Raw genomic sequence first — 25436 nt, forward strand, 5'->3', positions numbered from 1 at the left:
CTAATGAGTTATGCTAATGAGCTCCTGCACTTCTTTTTCTATGAAATGACCCCTGGAAGGAAGTAAAAAAAAGAGGTTAAGCTGTATCAAGAGGTTGACACCTTCTAACATAATAGGATTACTCCTGAGGAAGATTGGTGAAATGAGTGTATAACCGGGTGCTCATTGAGGATTTTGGACTTTTCCTAGAAAATATTAGAATTTCCTGAGCAATATTGTAAAAGTTTTAATTGATATACAAATTGATGTTCATAGGAATGATTAAATGTTATTGTCAATTTTATCACCGTGCTTCTTTGTTTGATAATACCACCTGGAAACTGGCAACTCTGAGCCAGTGTGGATTCTGTCAGTCAGACCCAGACGAGGGAGACATTGACATGTTCTGTGCTGGATTTGGGCATGACCAGAGCAGCTGGCCAGAAGAAGGCACTGTAGCGCCTTGTTTGGAAGTGGTCAGGTGACTCAAGGCAGCCAATAGAGCTTCACCTAGCACTATAAAGTCACCTGGGTGCTCAAAGTGACCGCCTCAATGAAGATTCGGGTTGCTGGTTTCCCCCTGGTCACTGGTGTGTGGGGTAGTGGCAGCAGTGGCAAACAGAGACAGGGCTTTTTCCGTGGTGGCCCCTTGCTTTTGAAATGGTCTTCCCCCTTCATGTCTGCCTGGCCAGCTGCCTTATGATTGTCTAGGTGCCAGACCAAAACATGTCCCTTTATTCGGGTTTCCAACTGAAGTTTTATTCCATCCTTTATTGCTGATTCTTTTATGGGCCGAGAGTTTCCAGGTAGAGTCTGGGGGTCTCCCAGAATTACAACTGATCTCCAGGTGACAATAGATCAGTCCCCCTGGAGAAAAAGGCTCCCTTTGAGAGGGTGCACTCTATAGTACACACGGCTGAGACCCCCATCCTCCCAGGCTGCACTCCCAAATCTCCAGGGATTTCCTAAACTGGAGTTGGCAACTCTACTGCTCTTCTTATTTTGCTGTTTTATGACGCCTGCTTTTAACTTCTGGAATGGCTTGTTCCTGGATTTTTTTTTAATGCTCTTTCTGTCCCTTCATGGAGGTTACATTAATTCTATGGCTATCTTTAGTGCCTTTAAAATTTTTTACTGTCTGTCCCTCGCTTGAACAAATGTAGAGCTCAGTGGCATCTTTGTGACCAACAAAGTTTTATTCAAGGTGTGAGCTTCCGTGGGCAGGCACACATGTCCCTCACTTCGTTAGCCACTTCTAGCCGGTCTGCCGAGAAACAGCCATTTAGTCTCTGAAATAAATAAAAATAAGTCATGACTGATGCTCCCTCTAAGCTGTGGAGTCCTGTGAGCAAAAATTCTACTTTCTGAGCTCCTGGCATTGAAGTTGTGAGGGAGCGATTTGGCTACTGCATCAGTTAGTTTGCTCTGGAGCCATCCTTCCCAAGCTAGGACAAAACTGCGTGAGCCGGAGGCTAAAAAACTGTGAGCTAGCTCACACTAACTCACCTTAGAGGGAACACTGTCTAAAATCTCTGAGTCTGTGCTGCTTTTTGAATAGGATTGGATGAGAAGACACACGGCTAGACAGGAAAGAAAAATCCATAATTGTTTTTGATGCCCTTCAGTGGTCTCCGGCACCTTTCTGTGTGCCAAATACCTGCCTTGGCCTCTTGACTCTCTTAAACCAACCCTGCAAGGCAGTTTTGTGGCTGCCTCTCAGTATTCACGCTGAGCAGGAATGTATAGGCAGTGCAATCAAACACAAACAACTCTATCTGCCCAGTCTTCCAAGGTTACTTTCCACGCGAGTTTGAAGAGACTGGCAGTGAATCCCTACATATTTTGGGAAATTGGAGTCCAGAAGTAGATATGTCCTGCTCAGGGGGACTATAATGAAAAAAACACAGAGAAAGAGACAGGGGGTGGGGGTGAGGAATAGCAAACTTTCCCTGGAGCAAGTGTGCCAACAGTTCTGCTGCTCTGGAAAAGCAGTTAGTCCCACGCCGTTTTCTGCTATCTCTCTTGGCAGCAGATCTTGAGTTTTCTTCTGGGCTGCTAACTGGATGCTGCGATTGCTGTGTTGCAGGGTGGTGGAGGCTACATCCCTAACGGGGGACATGTTGGGTGGGCACGGCGATGACCCCCTTCCACCCTCCCCGTTTCATTAGATTGTTCGGGAGCGCAAAAATGGGTGGGGTTTTTGTGGGCCAGCTTCATATCAAGCAAAGCCTTGTGGTGGGTTGCTTTGAAGACGAAAGGCCTGCAGATAGCAGGAGAGGGCCAGACGACACGTGGCATCTGCTGCAAAATTGCCATGGGGACTTGCGGCAGGGTGCCGACTCTTGAGTTCCCCACGGCAACTCAACTTAGAGGTGCCACAGAGGCCCAAGTCGGGTCGGGATGATCGTGGCATGAGATGTGAACACGCCTCCCTCCCCTCCCATGTCACTTTCTTGACTTCGAACAGCACGGGGGCGTTGCATGAAGCCTATCGGTACACATACAGCCCCCCCAATGGGGCAAATAACATTCCCCCCCCCTTTTAAGGCCAGACAGACTGGGAGTGTTGTAACCGATTGCTATCCGATGAAAGTCGGACTATTACTGAATCTGTGGCTAAATTTTGGGCGGCATGCTATCGTATCAGAAAGGTGCAGCTAGGCTTCTGGTCTGGCTCCCGCGAAAGGCGGACGCATCCTTGGGTCGCTCCCGAGGGGGCGTCTCGCCCGCCCGCGGTGGAGGAGGGAATCCGCGCGAGCGGAGACCCGAACGAGCCCCTCAGGATGTGAGGAGCTCGGATCCGGGGCGCTTTAGGGCGCTCGAGGGGGGAGTCTCGCTCTCAGCCGAGAGGTTGGAGACGAGGCGCCCGCCATGCCCTGCCCCTTTGGACCTTGCTGCGTGAGCGATCCCGTTTTACGGGGTTTAGCGGAGCCACCAGACGTCACCGAGTGATAAAGCGATCATCCGAAAAAGTTGAAAAAGAAAAGATCGGCCTAACTGTGAGTTGTCAAAATGCAAAGAAAAAGATCTAAAACCGCTTCCCCCCCACCCAGCGAAAAAGGCGAGGAGGTTAACCCTCTAACTGCATAAGCGAAAAAGAAAAGGAGGGGGGGAATGGACTGAGCGAACAGTGATGTTTTCCCTTGATGTATTTGAAATAAAGCGAGAGAAAGTTTTGTCTCTCTGGAGCACAATTTAAGAACTTTCTAAAAGTAAACAAAAAAGAAAAGATGTCGGAGCTGGGCAAAAACGAGCGGAGAGAAGGGAGGGACTTCCGTCTGGGCGTTTGCTTGTGTGTGAGAGCCGGCTGTTTAGTGTTTTGGACTGTTTATGGTTGTGAATCCGATGGGAGTTTTGTAAAATGGAAAAGTTTGAACTGTGACAGCGAGGAGTGCCTGGCAAGCGCTTATATACGTCCAGTTTCGAGGAGGACCCAATAGAGAGTTTGGGAGCGGAAATAAAAGCGAAATGAAATTAATACCATTCTCAAAGTTGGGGACCTCCAAGGCATGAAAGGAAGAGGATTTATAGTGCATGAACTGAGTATGTTAACAGCAACCCGAAGGAGGATTTAACAAGCCGGAAGTAGAAGACAACAGAGGAAGCCCCTTCACGTCAGCGATAGTAAAAGTGCCCAGCACGCAAAGAAGCGCTTCTGACTGTGTCCAGAAGAGATTTTTCTTTTTTTATTAACAGAAACTCAAGGGAACTCAAGGGAACATTAACAGAAATTCAAGGGAACATTACTAACATATTAACAGAGAATTATATGTGACTGAACTAAGAAAAGAAGTTTGACAACACACAGAAGAAGCCCAAGAAGATTAATTGGACATTACTAACAGTTTAATTTACCAGTTTATATATCACTCAGCTTTCTCTTTCTCCCGCTGTCTACCCTTCCCTTTTTTTTCTTTTAAGCGAAATACCTCCCCTTTTTAGGGGAGCTAATGAAATCTTTACAAAAAAAAAAAAAAAGAAAGGTGCAGCTAAATTCATAAAATTGCATTTGCCCTTTATATTTCTTACTGGATTTGTCAAATATTTTAATGTTCTTTTATGTTCTCTTCGAGCGAAAACCGTTCTGCCAGCGCATTTTGCAATCCTGCACGGGAGCTCACTGCAGTGTCTGCCTGTGTGGTGCTGTGTTCAGGGAACACAGAGATAAGGAGATTGATATAGAACAACGATTTAGCAACTGTTGGGGGAGGGTGTCTGTCTACACTGTCCCGAAATTGTGTTTTCATACCCTGATGTTCCTTTGCTCGACTCAGTCGATGGCGAGGTGGCGCAAAGCACATTTTGTTATTGCCAAGCAGCGAATTACAGGGGAAGCAGCTTGAAACAGGCTGTGTAATTAGACTAGAGAACATCTGTGGAAATTACAGGGGTGTCACATTTGGAGGAGAGAGAGAGAGCCTGAGGAACGAGGAGGAAATAAAGCCCCTCATCTGGGCTGAGAAGAAAGCAAAGACACCTTGTGGCTTGTTAGAGATTATTCCCATGGGGGGGGGTCTTCCTGTTGGGGATCTCCCCCCTCCAACCTATGGAGCTTTCCAGGGGTCATTTCGTAGAAAAAGAGGTGCAGGAGCTCATTAGCATAACCCATTAGCATAACTTAATTTGCATATGCCACACACCCTGACATCACCGGAAGTGTGTCAGAAGGCCACACCCACCGCTTAGGCTCCACTGGACTGTTTTGGATTGCTAGCTATTGGGGGTGGGGGGAACGTGCAGATCTGTCCTCGCAGGGGAGGGAGAGCTTGTACCTGAATAAAACTTGGTCTTAAAGGTGCCACTGGACTGTTTCGGACCAGGGGGTCTCTGCAACTTACCTGGCTGCTTCTTGCTCTGATTGAGCATAACTCATTAGCATAACCTAACCCCCTGGGCTTTTTACTGTCGGAGCTCCGCTCCTGTGCGCTCCTGCAGGAAATGACCCCTGGCTAGAGTCTACCCTGTAAAGCTGCTATTTCCTCCAGGGCAACTGATCTCTGCCAACTGGTGCATGCTAAGTGCTGTTAAGTTGCTTCCGACTTATGGCGACCCTATAAATTGTTGGCAGAGTGTAGATATGCAGTAATGTGGAGCGCGAGCGGTTTAAAGAATAAAGTCTGTTTATTAACAAGAGAACAAACTTTGTAAGAAAGAGGGGAGAGAGAGAGAGAGAGATGTGGGGGTCTAAATGACTAACTAGCTAGGAGAGAGTCAGCAGATGAAGCATTCTCGACAGGAGCAGGAAAGAGACCTAACTGAGCCAATCAGGTGACAAGAAGTAGACTATTTGAAAATCGTAGGAAGCAGGGGTCATTTCCTGCAGAAGCGCACAGGAGCAGAGCTCCGGCAGTAAGGAGCCCAGGGGGCGGGCACATGCAACAAGCCCAACCTACTGCTTCCAGCAGCCCTCAGTTGGGCCACGAGGAGCAAGGAGCAGCCAGGTAAGCTGCAGAGCCCCCCCCAGCCCGCCTTCAGGTACAAGCTCTCCCTCCTCTGTGAGGGCAGATCTGTGCATCCCCCCCCCCAATAGCTAGGAATCCAAAACAATCCACTGGAGCCTGAGCAGTGGGTGTTGCCTTGTGACACACTTCCAGTGATGTCAGAGTGTGTGGCATATGCAAATGAGTTATGCTAATAAGTTATGCTAATGAGCTCCTGCACCTCTTTTTCTACGAAATGACCCCTGGTAGGAAGTCCCTAATTTCACTATGCTAACTAGTTGTCCCTTTTGCTGCCCCCTGCAGGATGCTCTTGTCATCTTCTCTGTCTTTGCATAACAGACCTTGCATATTCCAAAGTTAACGGCCGCCAAAACATCCCCTCGTTAACAGCCCATTCGGGTCTTGCAAACCGAGGGCCGTGGCCTCCTCGAGGGAGTCAGCCCCTTTTATGTCGGCTCTTCTTCTTTTCCCGCTGCCTTTGACTTTCCCCAATGTCATAGGGAGATGTCCTAATTCCAGGATCTATCCAGGCCCCGCCTGGAGGCTGGCAACCTTACTGCAGTATGAACACAAGAGAAGCCAATGTTGGATCAGGCCAAAGGCCCATCTAGTCTAACACTGTCACACAGTAGCCAAAACCCAGGTGCCACCAGGAGGTCCACCAGTGGGGCCAGGACACTAGAAGCCTTCCCACTGCTGCCCCCCCCCCCCAAGCACCAAGACTACAGAGCATCCCTTGCCCGAGCCTGAGAGTTCCTATCCGTACCTTGTGGCTAAGAGCCACCGATGGACCTCTGCTCCATATGCTTATCCAATCCCCTCTTGAAGCTGCCCATGCTTGTAGCCGCCGCCACCTCCTGTGGCAGTGAATTCCATGTGTGAATCGCTCTTTGGGTGAAGACGGACTTCCTTTTATCTGTTCTAACCCGACCGCTCAGCAATTCATTGAGTGCCCATCAGTTCTTGTCAGGGGTCATTTTGTAGAAAAAGAGGTGCAGGAGCTCATTAGGATAACTCATTAGCATAATTTATTTGCATATGCCACGCCCCCTGACATCAGCGGAAGTGTGTCAGAAGGCAACACCCACCGCTCAGGCTCCACTGGACTGTTTTGGATTGCTAGCTATTGGGGGGTGGGGGAACGTGCAAATCTGTCCTTGCAGAGGAGGGAGAGTTTGTACCTGAATAAAACTTGGTCTTAAAGGTGCCACTGGACTGTTTTGGACTGAGGGCCGGGGGAAGCTCTGCAACTTACCTGGCTGCTTCTTGCTCTGACTGAGGGCTGCTGGGAGCAGGGGGTGGGGTTTGTTGCATGTGCCTGCCCCCTGGGCTTTTTATTGCTGGAGCTCTGCTCCTGTGCGCTCCTGCAGGAAATGACCCCTGGTTCTTGTATTGTGAGAAAGGGAGAAAGTACTTCTTTCTCAACCTGCTCTATCCCATGCATAATCTTATAAACCTCGATCATGTCACCCCTCAGCCGTCGTTTCTCCAAGCTAAAGAGCCCCAAGTGGGGGACTAGCATTGTTCGCTCTCTAAACGAAGAACCGCTGGCTTCCTCTCTTCTGAAATACCAGGAAGCGGGTCCTCATCCATCAATCAGGGCTCCCTCTCCTAATCCTCCCGTCACCTTCAACTTAATCCAGGCCTGAACAAGGAGAGGTCAATGTGTTTTCCACATGGCTTTGGTCTGGTTTTGCAGCTCAGACATCAAATTGCTCGATCTGTAATAGAGAGCCCCGGAGAGCCCTTTCCCACACTTGCTCCGCACACACACCCCGCCGCCTCCGCCCCCCCATTCACATCGCCTGCGGCTCTTTCGTCTTATTAAATGTCTCGCCTTCTTCCCCCCCCCCCCCCCCGAGGAAGCCCTTGCACTAATGACACTGCAGAAAAAGTGGAAAGGGGTACCGAGAGGCCTGAATTGCCTGCAGGAGGGCGGGACGGGTCCAGATCCCAGGTCCCAGCACAGTCCTGGTCGTCGGGCCAGATGCGATGCACATTGATGGGTTCCGTTTTGTTTGAGGGTCATGAATAACGAGGCTGTTCTGGACCCAGAGAACCTCGCTGAGAAGAGGACTGTTTTCTCAATCTCCTTTTCAGCTGCCTCGTTTTAGATGCTTGTAAGCTTTGGCTTGCTTTTATTGGCTTTATTCTTGGTGCTTGGGGGGGCAACAGTGGGAGGGGCTTCTAGTGTCCTGGCCCCACTGCTGGACCTCCTGATGGCACCTGGTATTTTCTGTTCACCATGTGACACAGAGTGTTGGACTGGATGGGCCACTGGCCTGATCCAACATTGGTGTCTCTTATGTTCTTATAGGAACCCTCAGTCTGGGGCAAGTGATGCTCTTTATTCTTGGTGCTTGGGGGGGGTGTGTGTAATGTATTCAGATGCTGCCCTGAGTGCATGGGGATGAAGTGTGAATCATCCCATAGAGAAGCTATGTTAAGCTTCAGACATCGGCTAGGATTCGCGCCGGAAGTATTGTGTCCAATCACATTTGAACTGTCTGTGGTGGGAACACTTGTGATTGGGCTATTATGCGAACAACCTGATAGGTTGGTACTTGTATAGTAGGTGTGGCTACATTAGCCCGGAATGTTTAAATACCGAGCGGCTGCAATGGAAAGCTGTTCGGGCTATGAGGAGTTGTACCGTGTTGGAGAAGTTGGTTATCGAGCTGAATAAACCTGAGTTTTGCTGAAATCACTCTCTGACTTATTATTAAGCGCCGGACTTAACAATTGGCGACGAAGGTGGGATCAAGGAGCGGGTAGGCAGCCCCGCTGGTCCCAACCCCACGACGGACAACTGCGAGCCGCAGCTCGCCATGGCAGAGCAGCAACAGGCACCACTAGAACCGGTGGCAGCGATTGCAGCTATGGCCAATAGCCCGAAGTTCGAAGCTTTCGAACCAACGACCGAGGACTGGGACGCTTACCTGCTGAGGTTCGGGTTCCACCTCGAGGCGAACGATATCACCACAGACGAGAAGAAGCGGGCCACACTCCTGAGCTTGTGTGACAAGATCGTTTTTGATATCACTCGGTCCCTGGTGGCGCCAGCGGACATAACGACCGTGGCCTTCAAAGAGCTGACTGACAAGCTGAAGGCACATTACTCTCCACAGCCGTCAGAGATCGCGTGCCGACACGCGTTCTATAAGAGAAGCCAGTCGTCGAACGAGACCGTGGCAGAGTTCGTGGCGGCTCTGCGTAAAGCTGCAAGGCCTTGCAACTTTACCAACGTGGAGGAGGCCCTCCGAGACCGGCTAGAGGGGCTTCTAGTGCCCTGGCCCCACTGCTGGACCTCCTGATGGCCCCTGGTATTTTTGGCCACTGTGTTGGACTGGATGGGCCACTGGCCTGATCCAACATTGGCTTCTCTTATGTTCTTATAGGAACCCTCAGTCTGGGGCAAGTGATGCCCTGTATTCTTGGTGCTTTGGGGGGGGCAACAGTGGGAGGGGCTTCTAGTGTCCTGGCCCCACTGCTGGACCTCCTGATGGCACCTGGTATTTTTGGCCGCTGTGTGACAGAGTGTTGGACTGGATTGGCCACTGGCCTGATCTAATATTGGCTTCTCTTATGTTCTTATAGGAAAGTCTGGGGCAAGGGATGCTCTGTATTCTTGGTGCTGGGGGGGGGGGCAACAGTGGGAGGGCTCCTAGTGTCCTGGCCCCACCGCTGGACCTCCTGATGGCACCTGGTATTTTTGGCCACTGTGTGACACAGAGTGTTGGACTGGATGGGCCACAGGCCTGATCCAACCTTGGCTTCTCTTATGTTCTTATAGGAACTCTCAATCTGGGGTAAGGGATGCTCTCTATTCTTGGTGCTGGGGTGTGTGTGCAACAGTGGGAGGGCTTCTAGTGTCCTCCTGGCCCCACTGCTGGACCTCCTGATGGCCCCTGGTATTTTTGGCCCCTGTGTGACTCAGAGTGATGGACTGGATGGGCCACTGGCCTGATCCAACATTGGCTTCTCTTATGTTCTTATGTTCTTAGGCCATAGGCTACACCTCTCAGCTTTCCTGCTAAGCCCATTTAAAGTTTTCAGCTCACTTTCTTGACACTCTGTTGCTTTCCTAGCCCCATCTTGAATAAATTAGCAGCTCCGACAATGTCCTGCGGGAGATTAAGTGTTCCTCTGATTGCGAGGAAGAAATTGAGTCTTTGACGCTCCCTCCCAAAAATGTCTCCTTGTCTCCTGCTGTTGCCTTTCACGTTAATCAGAACATATTTTGGAAACATGCTTTTATTTTTAAAAAATTGTAACTGTAGAGCTGCTTCCTTTTGACTTTGTTATTTCAGTGATTAGGCGTAGAATGGAAAACCCAGTCCGTGCCCTAGATTAAAACCAAAAAATGTGCTGATGAAATTCGGGAGCTGGTGTGCTTTTGCAGATTTAACTTTTAATCTTGGACTCCGGACTCTGAATCCCCCTTAGAGTTGCCTGTTCTGGGTTTGGGAATACCTGGAGATTTTGGAGCTGGAGACTGAGGAGGGTGGGGTTTGAGGAGGGGAGGAGGAGATTGAATTTATACCCCACCCTCCACTACCCAAAGGAGTCCCAGAGCGGCTTACAAACTCCTTTCCCTTCCCCTCCCTGCAACAGGCACCCTGTGAGGTAGGTGGGGCTGAGAGAGCTCTTTCGAGGACTGCTCTTTCAAGAACAGCTCTGACAGAACTATGACTTGTGCAAGGTCATGCAGCAGATGCGAGTGGAGGAGTGGAGAATCAAACCCAGTTAAGAACATAAAAACATAAGAGACGCCAATGTTGGATCAGGCCAACGGCCCATCCAGTCCAACACTCTGTATCACACAGTGGCCAAAAATACCAGGTGCCATCAGCAGGCCAGGACACTAGAAGCCCTCCCACTGTTGACCCCCCGCCCAAGCACCAAGAAGCATCACTTGCCCCAGAGCCCCTATCTATACCTTGTGGCTAAAAGCCACTGATGGACCTCTGCTCCATATGCTTATCTAATTCCCTTTTGAAGCCGTCCATGCTTGTAGCCGTCACCACCTCCTGTGGCAGTTAATTCCATGTGTTAGTCACTCTTTGGGTGAAGAAGGACTTCCTTTTATCTGTTCTAACCCAACCGCTCAGCAATTTCATGGAGTGCCCACAAGTTCTTGTATTGTGAGAAAGGGAGAAAAGTACGTCTTTCTCAACCTGCTCTTTCCCATGCATAATCTTATAAACCTCAATCATGTCACCCCTCAGTCGTCGTTTCTCTAAGCTAAAGAGCCCTAAGCGCTTTAACCTTTCCTCATAGGGAAAGTGTTCCAACCCAGTTCTCCCAGATTAGAGTTTGCGCACTTAACCACTACACTAAACTTCAGTGGGGTATAATGGCACAGAGTTCACCTTCCAAAGTGGTCATTCTCTCCAGGTGAACTGATCTCTGTCAGATCCCCAGCCACCACCTGGAGATTGGCAACCCTAACCCCCCTACCCAGACAAAGAGACCCATAAGAAGCAATACAACACAGCATCAATCCAACATGCCCTTGAGGGTAGAGGCCGGAAGACCACCTTCTCCTTTCCCCAAAGTAGTGCTGCACAAGAACTCATGCCCTTGTCAGCCACATTTGATTCCTGAGCTACAGTTAACATCATGGACCCAGTCCCAGAACCCCTCAAGAATGACCCTGAGCAGGAGGAAATACACAGTCCCCTTGCGAATGGGACCCTCTAGGTCAGAGGTGTCAAACTCATTTGTTGCGAGGGCCAGATCTGACATAAAAGTAACTTTGCTGGGCCGGGCCATGTGTGCCACAAAACATAATGCCAGGTACTGGAGACAGAAACTTTATAAAGGACAGCAGCTGGTGTATCCTCGCCAGTGTGTCCTCACGGCAAGGCCACATGGGTTGTCAGGGGGGTACAGAGGAAATCCCACACAGGCAGACTGGAGAGGCAGCAGTGTAGCACTGGGCAGATGCTTCTCCCACGATGCTTGACTGCTGAAGAAGAGATTGTTCTGCCATGCTGAAGCCACAATGGAGTGGCTCCACCAGCTCCCTCCAGTGCTCCCTCTTTTGTACCAGTTGCTTGTGGGCCGCATAAGAGAAGAAGAAGAACAACAACATCTTCTTCAGACTACCATTCCCAGGATTCCTTGGAGGAGGAGGAGAAGAAGAGATTGGATTTATACCCCGCCCTTAACTACCCGAGGGAGTCTCAGAGCGGCTTACAAACTCCTTTTCCTTCCCCTCCCCACAACAGACACCCTGTGAGGCAGGTGGGGCTGAGAGAGCTCTTTCGCGGACTGCTCCTGAGAGAACAGCTCCGAACTTGTGACTGACCCAAGGTCACACCAGCCACTGCATGTGGAGGAGTGGGGAATCAAACCCGGTTCTCCCAGATTAGAGTCCGCACACTTAACCACTACACCAAACTGGCTCTGGATGGGCCGGTTTCGGCCCCCCGGGCCTTATGTTTGACACCCCTGCTCTAGGTCCTCCTCTGATCTCGCTTCCTATCCAGGGCTGGGGTCAGCATACTCTGCAGTGGGGCATCAGCTAGAGCCTAGAGCTTCTGCCAGGGCCCACTGTTGTTGACTCATGCACCTCTCCGTCCATGTGCTCTTCCCTGCCAATTTGCTTGCAAGCTCTCCATTGTGGCAATGTGGCACAGGCAGTGGGAGGGTGTGTGATGGGCTGAAGGATGCACAGTCAAGTGGGAGGCCTGCAGGTGGGTGGGAGGAAAGGGAGACAGGATGGGGACCTGGTGGTGGGCGGAAGGGGCCTTCTGGGCCTTGTCTGCCCAAGCCCAACCCAGTTCTGTAACTGGCCCTGTTCCTACCGACTACGCCATACCTTCCAGCTGTGCCCTTTGATCAGGTACACTCCCTATTTTCTAGGAGGTGTTGCTGGTAGACCAGTATCCCTGTCACTTGCTGGGCCCATAACCTGATGGGATGTTAGCAGAGTGCTCAAAGCACATGGTGTGGTCCCTGGCTCTGGCTTTCCTCAACTGGGTAGGGAGCTGGATTAGCTGGTGCAGAAGGCCCTCTCCAACTTTAGGACTCTCAGAAGCAAGACAATGAGAGGGGCAACGAAAGATGAAGGAAATAACTTCTCAGATCTTTGGTTGCAGGCTTGTTTTTGACTGGAAATATTATAGGGAAGCACAGGAGATTTAGAAAAGAGCAAGCGTCCAGGAGCCCCTTAAAGATTAACAAAATCTCTGGCAGGGCACATACCCTCCCACAAATTTTGTTAGTCTTTAAGATGCTGCTGGACTCCTGCTCTTTTCTCCTGCTACAGACAGAGTAACATGGTGACCCCTCTTGATCTATCCCCACAGGTGATGAGGCAGCATCCATGTGATGTTGAAGCCATCATGAGATACCTCGTGAGGGGCATTCTAGTCTTCAAAATGTTAACTGTTCACCCCGTCTTTTTTCATCTCCTGTTGAGCAAGTTGCTCAGGAGCTGGCGATAGAGGTCACAGTACCCATCATGCCAAATGTGCATCAAAGGCTGAAATGAGTGGTAACTTCACGGGTGAGAAATGGTTGTGTAGATCATCCCTGGATCTACTGTGGATTAGAAGAGAATTTGGTAATGGGCCAATCAGGATGGATATAGGAAACTGCACAGGAGGGGTGCGAACCAGCTGTGAGGGGCCAAGTGTGTTCTGTTCTTTCTGCTTGTGATGGACCGGGTAAGCTTCTTCTGGAAGCAACCATCATAAAAGAGCCAAGCCAGGGATAAGCTATCACTTTCTTTTTTAAAACTTTCTTTATTTAAAAGATTATATATACAAAATAACAGACATCTACCCCTTCCTCGCAAAGTGCTTTATTCCAAGGAACGAGGGAATGGCGACCCATCAAAATCCTGCGGTTACGTCCAGTATTTTAATAACACTGCCCTGCAAGCTGAAATGTCTTCTGCCCAGTTCCAAATGCATCATGACTCGAACGCCATAGAAAGTGTTAAGCAATGACTCATCCAGACTCAAAGCTATGAAGGAAACCAAAACTCCTAACAGACAGGACAGAATGAATGTGGCAAAATTTTGAAGTGAATGGAAGCTGCATTTTTTCCTTTTTTGTCTTCTGGACAATGGCACGGTGTTTTCCACTGGGGCTGAATTTTTGACTGGGCCTCACGGAAACTTGGCAGCTAGCAAAATAGTTTCCCAGTTACTTACCAGGTGGATGCAGGGATTTGTCTGTGCAGATGTCCGAACACCGGAGTTCTCCCCTTTGGATATTGCAGCTGGCGTGTTGAAATGTCTCTCCGTACCTTCATGATTGGTTGGTCATGTCATTTCCAGTCTAAAACCAGGATACCTGACTCACTGGTGGCTGCTGTAGTAGGATTGCCAATTTCCAGGTGGCACGTGAGAGATCTCCCGCTATTACAACCAAGATCAGTTCCCCTGGAGAAAATGGCTGCCTTGGAGGGTGGACTTTACAGTATTATACCTTGCTGAGGTCCCCCCCCCCCCCAGGGCTCTACCCTGAAAATCTCCAGGTATTTCCCAACCCAGAGCTGGCAACCTTACACTGTAACACCAGCATTGGGCCGAGGACATTGGCAATAGCCAAGCTTCTGAAGATCAAATAATTCCCAATCCTGAGGTACATGAAGCCAGATAAGCCATAAAGGTAAAGGTTTCCCTTGCTTGAAAGCCAGTCGAATCCGACTCTAGGGTTGCGGTGCTCCTCTCCGTTTCAAAGCCGAAGAGCCAGCACTGTCCGAAGACGTTTCCGTGGTCATGTGGCCGGCATGACTAAACACCAAGGTGCACGGAACGCTGTTACCTTCCCACCAAAGTGGTCCCTATTTATCTACTTGCAATTTCTTGCTTTCGAACTGCTCGGTTGGCAGGAGCTGGGGCCAGAGACGGGAGCTCACTCCGTCATGCGGCACCCTGGGTCTTGAACTGCTGAACTACCGACCTTCTACAGCCTGCAGTTCAGCGTCTTAACCACTTGAGCCACCGCAGCTCCTAGATAAGCCATAGAGGACTTCAAAAATTGGCCGATCTCATAGCACCACAAGGAAGTAGAATACTCTGTTACCATTACCCACAGAGAGCTGGGGCATTTCAGAATGGTACTTGCAGAGGCAACAACTCCAGGAACGTGAAGGGAAGGTTGTAAGGTCGGCTGTCAACCTCGAGGTAGGGTCTGAAGATCTCCCAGAATTCCAACTGATCTCCAGACTACAGAGCTTAGTTCCCTTGGAGGGAACGGCTCCTTTGGAGGGTGGCCTCTATGGCGTCCCTTCCCAGCAGAGGCCCCTCCCCTCCCCAAACCCCGCCTTCCCCAGGCTCCACCCCCAAATGTCCAGGGATTTCCTAACCTGGAGCTGGCAACTCTGAAGGCTGTGTAGCCTCAGGAGGGCCCAACCTGATCCCACAGGCGGGGAAGGAGGTGGCATCTAAAGGATTTTGAACAGAGAAGGATCCGATCAAAAGCATGGCTGAATGAAGTTCCTATTTTGCTCCTATTTGCACACGTATGAATGTTGAATGTAAGTATCCCAACAGCACCCAAAGCAACCCTAAGGGATAACAGGCATGCCTTGCAGGTTTCATCTGGCCAGGCAAATCCTGTTCTCTCCCAGTTCATCCAAGCCCACTGTGGCATCCTCACTTATTGGGGAGACTGTTTCTCCTTTAAGATACACTCTGTGTACATGAACTTTGTAGATTTCTGCTGCCACCAGGAATTAAAATTCCAACTCTCTGTTTTGGTAGAATGACCTCGTTTCTGGGCGCTTCAGAGGACTATGTGGTCCCGAGGAAGGACTGTTCTGATTGCTGGAATAAGTTTAAACAAATAATGATTTATTTATAAAAGAACAAAATAGGTTTCTGGGTATTTTTGAATTGTTGTTGAAGAAAGAAAATATAACTGACAAAACTTGGTGTCACACACAGTCTCTCAGACACCAAAACTCAACTCTGAAAGGCTTATCTCTCTCTCTCATATATAGCCACACAGCCTGAACTCTCTTGCTCATATAGTCACAAAGGCTAAACTCTCTCTCATATATAGCCACACAGGCTACTCTCTTGCTCATACAGTCACACAGGCTGAACTCTCTTGCTCATATAGCCACACAGGCTGAACTTTCTCTCTCATATAGCCACACAGGCTGCACTAAGCTCAAACTGCTTCCTCTGTCACACAGACTCTCACAAAAACTCTCCACACTCGTCTCTTCAAGAACACAGAATCACCTCAGAGACGTCACTCTCCTCCCACACTCTCAGTCATCAGCCAATCGCATCACACTTATCTCCTTCTATCACTCTCCTTACATTACTGCAGTCACACTAGGCATTTAAAGAAACACACACACCAAAACCTGAAATCATTACACCCACGGTGCTCAATTTCAGGGCCCATTTGTCCGGGGGTGGAGGAGGAGGTAGAGGAACTGTCTTGGCCTCCTTATAAGTCCTGATCCTGAGTCAAAAGTCCTTGTCGGAGACAGGAAGGCTCTTTTGTCTGAGGCACTATTAATATGTAATGTGAGGACCGCGTCTCCTTCCAAGAAATGGCAGTCGAGAGGCAACATTTCCTGCCCTCCGTTGTGATTGTTTTTCTGAATCGTCTGATACCGTTTGGTCTCGAGACATTTGCCTCTTGCCAGTTTTCGATCCGGGTGAATTGGAAAAAACCACCGTTCCAAACAGGAATTAGTCACTGTTTAGAGCTCTCGATAGCTGCCAGCTGTTGTGGGAAAGGAACTGCGGAAAACAAACTTTGTCCTGTTCCTTGTCTCTCTGGATGGGGGCAGATTATATCTCTCTCCCTGCGGTGACTACAAAACTTTGCAGTGTACTATGACATAACCAGTGAATCAGCAGCTAGGGAATACACGAGACAAGGATATTGGGTTTTTTCCCCCCTTTTAGTTTAGAAAGCTGCATCATGTTTAGAGCAAAGGCACAGTCCAGAGGTGTGGATGTGGAACATTTAAGCTGTTTTTGGCAATCCGTCCTCCATTAAACCATTGCTAAGCTTCGGTGTGGCATGGGGCTTTGCTGTCTCGGCACTGAAATGTGCTGTCTTTGCAAGTGACCGAGAAAGACCTGGCAAAATGTTTGTTCCCCTCCAGGCTGGTGGTGGGAGCTCCTTACGAAACCAACGGGCAGCAGAAGACGGGAGATGTCTACAAGTGTTCTGTGGACGTCGAAGCCAACAGCACCTGTTCCAAGCTGAACCTAGGTAAAGCCTTGCGGCAAAATCCACGTGGAATAGCTCCTCCGCGCACCTCATGGACGTGACTGTTTCAGAAAGGCAGGAGTGCCACATCTCTGTTATTCTCCTGAGCAGATTGTTCTCGGTGGTTTATGTTGACTGCCTCTCCTCACACCATTGGTGAGGATTATGCTAATGTGGAAAGCATTAAATTAAAATCTCAAAGACCAACCCAGGACAATGGGAAGGTGTCACTTTCTGGCTTGGTGTCGTGGTTAAGTGCGCGGACTCTAATCTGGGAGAACCGGGTTTGATTCCCCCATGCCTCCACTTACAGCTGCTGGATGACCTTGGGCAAGCCACAGTTCAGTCCAAGCTGTCCTCTCGTGGACAGTTCTGGAAAGAGCTCTCTCAGCCCCGCCTACCTCACAGGGTGTCTGTTGTGGGGAGGGGAAGGGGAAGGAGTTTGTAAGCCACTCTGAGACTCCGAGTGAAGAGCAGGGTATAAATCCAATCTCCTCCTCCTCCTCTTCTTCTTTCTGGTATAGCACACTCATTGCTTGGATGATGTCCCGAAAGTTTAATTTTCCATGTCCCGTCATGTTGGGATCTAGGGATTAAGGTCTACTACCTGTCACTGATCCGGGGTGGAAAATGCCATCAGGTCTCAGCCGACTCACGGCTACACTGTTGGGTTTTCAAGGCTAGCGTTGAACAGAGGTGGTTTGCCCTTGCCTGTCTCTGCATAGCGATGCTAGACTTCTTTGGTGGCCTTCCACCAAGGCTAACCAGGCCCGACTCCGCTTAACTTCCAAGATCTGATGAGATCAGGCTGGCCTGGGCTATCCAGGTCACTGGTCTAAAAATTAGTTAATTGTCTAACTCAAAAAAGAAGAAAGGCAGCCATTTTTAAAAAAAGAAAATGACCTATTCACACACATGTGTACGCTAAAAATTAGTTAATTGTCTAACTCAAAGAAGAAGAAAAGCAGCCATTTTTTAAAAAAGAAAATGACCTATTCACGCATGTGTGTACGTGTGTGTTTGTGCATGTGTGTATGTGTGTGCACCTGGAAGCCATGGCGACCTCTGGTGACTGATCCCTTCTGGGGGCCTGGAGGATATTCGGAGAGGTGGCTGAATAAAGCCTGCCCCCCACCTCCCGCCTCTGGTATTCCTTGGAGGTCTCCCATCCAAATGCTTGCCAGGGTTGGCCCTGCTTTGCTTCCGAGATCTGATGAGATCGGTCTTCCCTGGCCTATCCAGGTCAGGGCTGGTCTTGGCTGTTTTGACAATCTCCCTCCCATAAACCCCATCTCCAATTTCCTTCCAAATTTGTATGACAATTTCTGTCATCCTAACAGATGTTGTCATGTATAGGGCACTTTCACACGTGCTAAATAATGCCGTCGTAATCCACTTGCAAACCACGAGCTGCGGTGGCTCAAGTGGTTAAAGCCGCTGAACTGCAGGCTGTGGAAGGTCGGTAGTTCAGCAGTTTGAGACCCGGGTGCCACATGGCGGAGTGAGCTCCCGTCTCTAGTTCCAGCTCCTGCCAACCTAGCAGTTCGAAAGCAAGAAATTGCAAGTAGATAAATAGGTACCGCTTCGGTGGGAAGGTAACAGCGTTCTGTGCGCCTTGGTGTTTAGTCATGCCGGCCACATGACCACGGAAAAGTCTTCGGACAGCGCTGGCTTTTCGGCTTTGAAACGGAGAGGAGCGCCGCAACCCTAGAGTCGGATTCGACTGGCTTTCGAACAAGGGAACCTTTACCTTTAATCCACTTCAGCGACCGTTTGCAAGTGGATTTTGCCATTTCGCATAGCACAATCCAGTTGCAAAGTGCACTGAATGGGGAATGAAAGTGCATTTTTTAATATGTGTACCTTGTTTGCCTTTCCCTGATGGATCTGAAGCATTCGGTGTACAAAGTGAACCTCGCTGGCCTCTTTTCACTGGGGAGGTCCCACGAACTGGGGAGACACCGGCCACAGCTTGGCCTTTCCGGAGTCCATGCTCATTTGGGCTGGAATGCTCCCTCTAAGCTGTGGAGTCTTGTGAGCAAAAATTCTCCTTTGTAAGCGACTGGCATTAAAGTTGTGAGCGAGAGCCATTTGGCTGCTGCATACATTAGTTTGCTCTGGGGCCATCCCTTCCTGAGCGAAGACAAAAATCTGTGAGCTGGGGGCTAAAAAACTGTGAGCTAGCTCACACTAACTCAGCTTAGTTTGGTGTAGTGGTTAAATGTGCGGACTCTAACCTGGGAGAACCGGGTTTGATTCCCCACTCCTCCTCCACTTGCACCTGCTGATGTGACCTTGGGTCAGTCACAAGCTCTGGCACAGCTGTCCTTGAAAAAGAGCAGTTTCTGTCAGAGCTCTCTCAGCCCGGCCTCCCTCACAAGGGTTGTCTGTTGTGGGGAGGGGAAGGGAAAGGAGTTTGTCAGCCGCTCTGAGACACCTTTGGGTAGTGAAGGGCGGGGTATAAATCCAATCTCCTCTTCTTCTTCTTCGTCTTCTTCTTCTTCTTCGAGGGAATGCTGCTGGGGATCTATCTAAAATGTTGTTGCCACAGTCCTTTAGGACAGTAAGTTGAAGCCATAATTCCAGGACGAGGGGGCACCTCAGCAGACGTTCTCGGTGGTTTGTGTCTGAGTATTTTCTCCTGTAAAGCCAAGCATTGTGATTGATGGAAGGAATTGCATACAGCGAGAAAGGCCTTTGAAAGTATGCTCTGCCAAGATTGATGCCTCTTTTTCACCGCCTGCCTGACATTGATGTTCTTTCCCCAAGGAAGAGTAACTCTTTCCAATGTGTCGGAACGCAAGGATAACATGCGTCTGGGCCTGAGCTTGACCACAAACCCCAAAGACAACAGCTTCTTGGTAAGCCATGGGATGTTTACGTAATCCATAGACGCTTTCTGTGTAAGCTTTTTTGTCCTCTTTGTGCGGGGTAAGCTTCGGACTTGGAAGGGGGACCCATTTTTAATCTCCGCCCTGCAACATGGGCTTTTGTTTTGAATGTTTGACTATATCCATCACAATCTTCTTTCTTTCTTTCTTTCTTTCTTTCTTTCTTTCTTTCTTTCTTTCTTTCTTTCTTTCTTTCTTTCTTTCTTTCTTTCTTTCTCTGGTTGCTTCCTCATTAGAAACTCTCTCTAAAACAAACATCAACTGGCTCAACTCTGTTCCTTTTCAGAATTTAGATAATGCCATTGTTCGTCAGTTGCATTCCAGTGTTTTCTGTGTTGTCTTCCAAGTTATTCAGATCTGATTTGTAGTGATTTCCCCCCCTGTCAACAAGGCAATTGCGATGCTCCACCACCCATGTGTGGAATGAAAAAATGCCGTTGAGGCTACACAAAATGATTTCCCCTTTTAAAATTTCCTTCTCTGTTGCTTCCTCTTCTTACCCTGGTTAATTACTGCAGCGTTGTCTTCCTTCATAGTGCTGGTGGGTGGCATTCCTTTGTCATTTCCTCTTCTCTTGGGGGGGGATGATTTACAGTGCAATCATACTCAAGAGTTGCTGCAGTTGTAATCCCACTGGAATAAGTAGGTTGACTGGAGCAACTCTCCACTCTTAATCCCAGTTTTTTCTCTTGGGCTGAAAGGTGATTGCTAACTTTCTTTCTTCTTTTTTATGATTGTCATCTTGTAATTGAGCGATTGCAATCATACACATGTTTACAGTCATTTTGCATCCCTGTAGGGAAGCAGTAATTAAAACTGCCCCCTCCTTGCAAAGGAATTGCGAAGGAGCCGGGGGAGTGTTGGACGGTAGCTGTGTCAGTATGCAGTAGCAGAGCCGGATTCGAGTCCAATCACATTTTAGAGACCAACAAGATTCTGGGGGTATGACCTTCCGAGCGTCAACGCTCCCTTCATCAGAACTTTGACTCTCAACAGCCAGTGTGGTGTAGTGGTTAAGTGCGCGAACTAATCTGGGAGAATGAGTTTGATTCCCCACGCTTCCACTTGCAGCTGCTGGATGACCTTGGGCAAGCCATAGTTCTCTCAGAGCATTCCTTGAAAGAGCAGTTCTTGAAAGAGCTCTCTCAGCCCCACCGACCTCACAGGGTGTCTGTTGTGGGGAGGGGAAGGGAAAGGACTTTGTAAGCCGCTCTGAGACTCCGAGCGAAGAGCGGGGTTTAAATCCAATCTCTTCCTCTTCTTCTTCTTCTTTTACCCCAAAATTCTTGTTGGGTTCTAAGGTGCTACAGGACTCAATCAGAGCTAGGGGATTGGTACTGTTAACCTCATCTTCCCTTCTTCTTCTGTGTATGCGTGCCCTAATAGTATTTCCTGCTACACAAATCTCCTACCCTATGAAATACCCAAGAGGCCACGCAGTCAACTACAGACGTCTTACCCATCACAGGTTGCTTTCAGTCCATATGCATGAGAACCAACCATGGCCCAAATCCCGTTAAAAGGAAGTGCATAGGAACACCGGGCCAGAACCCCATTTCCTGTCTCTGCCAGAACTCTGGTGGAGGTATTGTTCTCTTTCTCTCTCTGTGGCTCTCTCGTGTCAGTTTTGAGAACAACAACAACCTTGTAATGCAGAACAACTACCATGCAAGGTACAATTATACTAACAGTACTGAAAATGTGGTGGTGGAAATTGGCATCAAGTCACAGCCAATTTATGGCAATCCTGTGGGGTTGTCCAGGCAAGAGACAAATGGAGGTGATTTGCCATTACCTGCCTCTGCATAAAGACCCTGGGCTTCCTTGGTGGTCTCCCATTCAAGTAGTAACCAGGGCTCACCCTGCTTAGCTTCTGAGATGGGAGGAGATTGGGGTAGCCTGGGCTGGGAAGTAATTCATTAAGTATGGAAGCGCAGAGACTGTTAAGTAACAAGAATTTGGGTGGTAACACAATTAAAGGGACAGTTTTGGGGGAAAGAAGGACCTCTGTTGAGCAGAACCTACTTCTGTGAAGGATGTTGTAGCCCGGAGAGATTTTGTGAGGAATAAAAACCTTCTGTGAAGTGCTGAGTGGAATCCTCATTTTGTTTGCACTCGTGTAGAGGAATCCTTCAGCCTTGCAAGCGTGGAAGCAGCCGCCTTCTCTCTCCTCTTAAGGAGAGCGCCCGACTCTTTAGAAAGCGATGCCCGTACAGCCGACTTAGGGAGCAGTGGAATTCCATAAACAACATCTGTGACAAAAATAATGAAGAGTCAATAAAGAATAAAGAATTGGGATTGCTACGAGCTCAGATAAAGCAAATATTCTGAAACGAATTGTTTACATTGCGCAGTATTCGTTAGTGTGTGAGCGATAATAGAGGAACGTTTTCTACAGACTTACTACAGTAAACGCTTTTGCAAATTATTCCTTATTGACTCTTCATTATTGTTGTCATGGATGTTGCTTTTGGAATTCCACTTCCTCCCATGATCTCTCATTTTTTGCTTCAACTTAGGGGGCAGGGCATGACCCACTTCAGGAACAGGGGCCACCAGTGGCTGGCCAGTGGTTCGGAGGCTTGATTTACCTTGCTTCGCTGTCACATCGACACCGCTTGCGTCAGGACAAAAAGCGTTCCTGTGTCAGCAGCAGACTGGGACGCCATTCTGTACCCTTCTGGTGCATGCTGACTTAGAATCACACAATCACAGATTTGGAAGGGGCCACACAGGCCATCTAGACCAGCCCCCTGCTCAATGCAGGATCAGCCTGGAGCATCCCCAACAAGTGTTTGTCCTAATATCCAGCCAGTACCTTCCCGCCCTTAATTTAAACCCATTATTGCGGGGTTTTTCCTCTGCTGCCAACAGGAACAGTTCCCTGCCCTCCTCTGAGTGACACAGCCCTTCAAATACGAGCAATTGTGCCCCCCCTCAACCTCCTCTTCTCCAGACGGAACATTCCCAGGTCCCTTGGCCTTTCCTCAGAGGGCTTGGCCAGAGAGGCTTCTGGGAGGCTCAGAAGATCAACGTCCCAGGTTCTGGAGGGATTACCCAGGCCTCTGTTGATGTCGTGCTCCTAAAACCTTCCTTGGCATTCATTTCCTCCCCCCCCTATTCCCCCCCCCCATCCACAGGCCTGCAGCCCTCTCTGGTCTCACGAATGCGGAAGTTCTTACTACACCACAGGAATGTGCTCCCGGGTGAACTCCAACTTCAGGTTCTCCAAGACGGTGGCTCCGGCACTCCAGCGTACGGGAAACAGTTTGTCCTCCTGAAGCCCTTGCCTGCCTGCCTGCCTGCCTGCCTGCTTGCTTACTCGGGTGATGGGACTCAAAGGGGGTGTTGGGGGGGGTGTCCTCTGGTCACTGCAGTCCCACTTGGAGAAACCCATCTGGACACCAGTGGGTGAAAGGAGGTGGGAAAACTGAGAAGGAGTCTGGCGGCGGCAGGAAAGCAAAAAGGCTTTTCTTCCCAGACGGCGGCAATGACAGAATGCCGTGTGTTTCATACGGGCCTTCCTGCATTAGACGGGGAAAGAAAGGGCAGGGAGCCCCAGAAACAGATGGGCTGGATTCTTGCTCAAAAAGAAAAGAGCCCAGTCCACAGGGTTGCCAACCTCCAGGTAGGGCCTGGAGAACACCTACAATCAGGGGTCATTTCTTAGAAAAAGAGGTGCAGGAGCTCATTAGCATATCCTATTAGCATAACGTATTTGCATATGCCAACCCCCCCTGACATGACCGGAAGGGTGTCAGAAGGAAACACTCACTGCTCAGGCTCCACTGGACTGTTTTACCCCCGGGAATTTCCCAACCCTAAATCCAGAGGCAGGCAGCCAACTTTTCTCGCCATTTGCCTTCATTGCTGAAGAGGCTGTATCTCAAATGTGTGTTGACTTTGTGCCCACTTAATGATCATGGCTTGTGAGCCAGTTTGGTGTAGTGGTTAAGACTCTAATCCGGGAAAACCGGGTTTGATTCCCCACTCCTCCACTTGCACCTGGCTGGATGACCTTGGGCAAGTCATAGTTCTGGCACAGCTGTTCTTGAAAAAAGAGCAGTTCTCTCAGCCCCACCTACCCTACCTCACAGTGTGTCTGTTGTGGGGAGGGGGAAGGGAAAGGAGATTGTAAGCCGCTCTGAGACACCTTTGGGTAGTGAAGGACGGGGTATAAATCCAATCTCCTCCTCCTCCTTCTCCTCCTCCTCCTCCTCCAAGGAATCCTGGGAACGGTCGTCTGAAGAAGATGTTGCAAATTTTCTAGAAGCCCGAGCTTCTCCTGTAGCTCCTTGAGGCATAGGCGTAATCTTCGTGGGGGCGGCGGGGCTTCAGCCCCCGCCGAAATTTTCAGGAAAGGGCTCAGCCTCCCCCGGGAGCCACCCTTGCTCCTAGCACAGCAATGCCTCTGGCCCAGCCCCAGCCCCCCCCGGGAAATTGGAGCTGTGCCAGAGTTATGGCTTGCCCAAGGTCATCTTGCCAGGTGCAAGTGGAGGAGTGGGGAATCAAACCCGGTCCCCCCAGATTAGAGTACGCGCACTTAACCACTACACCAAACTGGCTCTTAAATCTTAAAGCAGGCGGGGAGAGAACAGGGTTGGAAATTCTGTCTTGGGAAATTCTTCTGGGAATCAGCTGTAGTTACAGAAGCACTTCAGGCTCCACCTGGAGGTTGAAAAAACCAAGAAGGGATCACAGGTATCCATGTAGGAAATACAGCAAACAAGCGAACACTGCGATATGAATGACTTTTAGTAAGAATCATATTGTATTGTAAATAAAACTTTACATTATTACAAGAAGAAATCCAACATTCGCAATGAGCGCCCGGTTATAAAATAATTTCATCCCAATCTTCCTCAGGAGTAAACCTGTTGTATTGAAAGGTATCAGCCTCTTGGTTGTGTTAGGAGCAATCCCATGCTTAACGTCTTCTTTATTTTCTTCAAATTATCATCTGGTTCCATTTCAAGTGTTTGCATTAGGAGCAAGCCAGTCTTGTCTAGGTGCAGAATCCTTCTATATTATACTGGCTTAAATGCTCTTTATGAACACTGTCTAAATATTCATAGGCCCCGTGTGGCAGGGGCCTAGGACATTTAGTAAGAATCATATTGTATTGTAAATAAAACTTTACATTATTACAAGAAAAAATCCAACATTCGCAATGAGCACCCGGTTATAAGATAATTTCATCCCAATCTTCCTCAAGAGTAAACCTGTTGCATTGAAAGGTATCAGCCCCTTGGTTGTGTTAGGAGCAATCCCATGCTTCACGTCTTCTTTATTCTCTTCAAATTATCATCTGGTTTCATTTCACGTGGTTGCATTAGGAGCAAGCCAGTCTTGTCTAGCTGCAGAAGTCTTCTATATTATACTGGCTTAACTGCTCTTTATGAACACTGTCTAAATATTCATAGGCCCCGGTCACACGGAGATTTTGCCACGCGAAAGGCACGAATGTCGGGCAGATTTTCGGGGCGCGATCACACAGCAACATCTGGGAAGCGTAGCACACCCGTGGCCAACCTGTGGCATCCTGCCGAAGATGCAGAGTTAAAAAGTACCAAGGAAAGTGCACTAGTATCCAGAAAACGCACGGCACAGGCGGGTGTCTGATCGCAGGAGCACTAGTATCCCATGGCATCCGGCGCCCGTCCACATCCCGTCAAAAACTGGATGTTTTTCGTAAGCGCATGCGCACAAACACGAAACTGAAAGCAGTGCTGCTCTGCAGAACTGCGCATGCACACAAACGCGAAACGCTGGTGTGATTGCGCTGCGCCGCTTCTTTGCCACGCTGCAGCATCGCCGTGTGATCGCCAGCTAACAGCCAAAGCATGGAGACTCAGGGGACCATGTGATTGGGCTACTGTGCTTTATTTTGCTCCGGGGCGAACAGCCACGCCTCCCCCCCCCC

At 49.3% G+C, this 25436-nt stretch overlaps 1 protein-coding gene across 1 annotated transcript in view; it reads left to right on the top strand.

Moving 5' to 3' along the window:
- ITGA11 (integrin subunit alpha 11) overlaps positions 1-25436 on the top strand; it is a 164405-nt gene that overhangs the window by 52727 nt on the left and 86242 nt on the right. Inside the window, exons 5-7 of the mRNA XM_015414591.1 lie at positions 16516-16625; positions 19392-19483; positions 22654-22768. Coding sequence (XP_015270077.1) covers positions 16516-16625; positions 19392-19483; positions 22654-22768 — 317 coding nt within the window. The remainder of the gene's footprint in view (positions 1-16515; positions 16626-19391; positions 19484-22653; positions 22769-25436) is intronic.

Source organism: Gekko japonicus, unplaced genomic scaffold (genome assembly GCF_001447785.1).
Source record: "Gekko japonicus isolate JY-2015 unplaced genomic scaffold, Gekko_japonicus_V1.1 scaffold698, whole genome shotgun sequence".
Classification (NCBI taxonomy): domain Eukaryota; kingdom Metazoa; phylum Chordata; class Lepidosauria; order Squamata; family Gekkonidae; genus Gekko; species Gekko japonicus.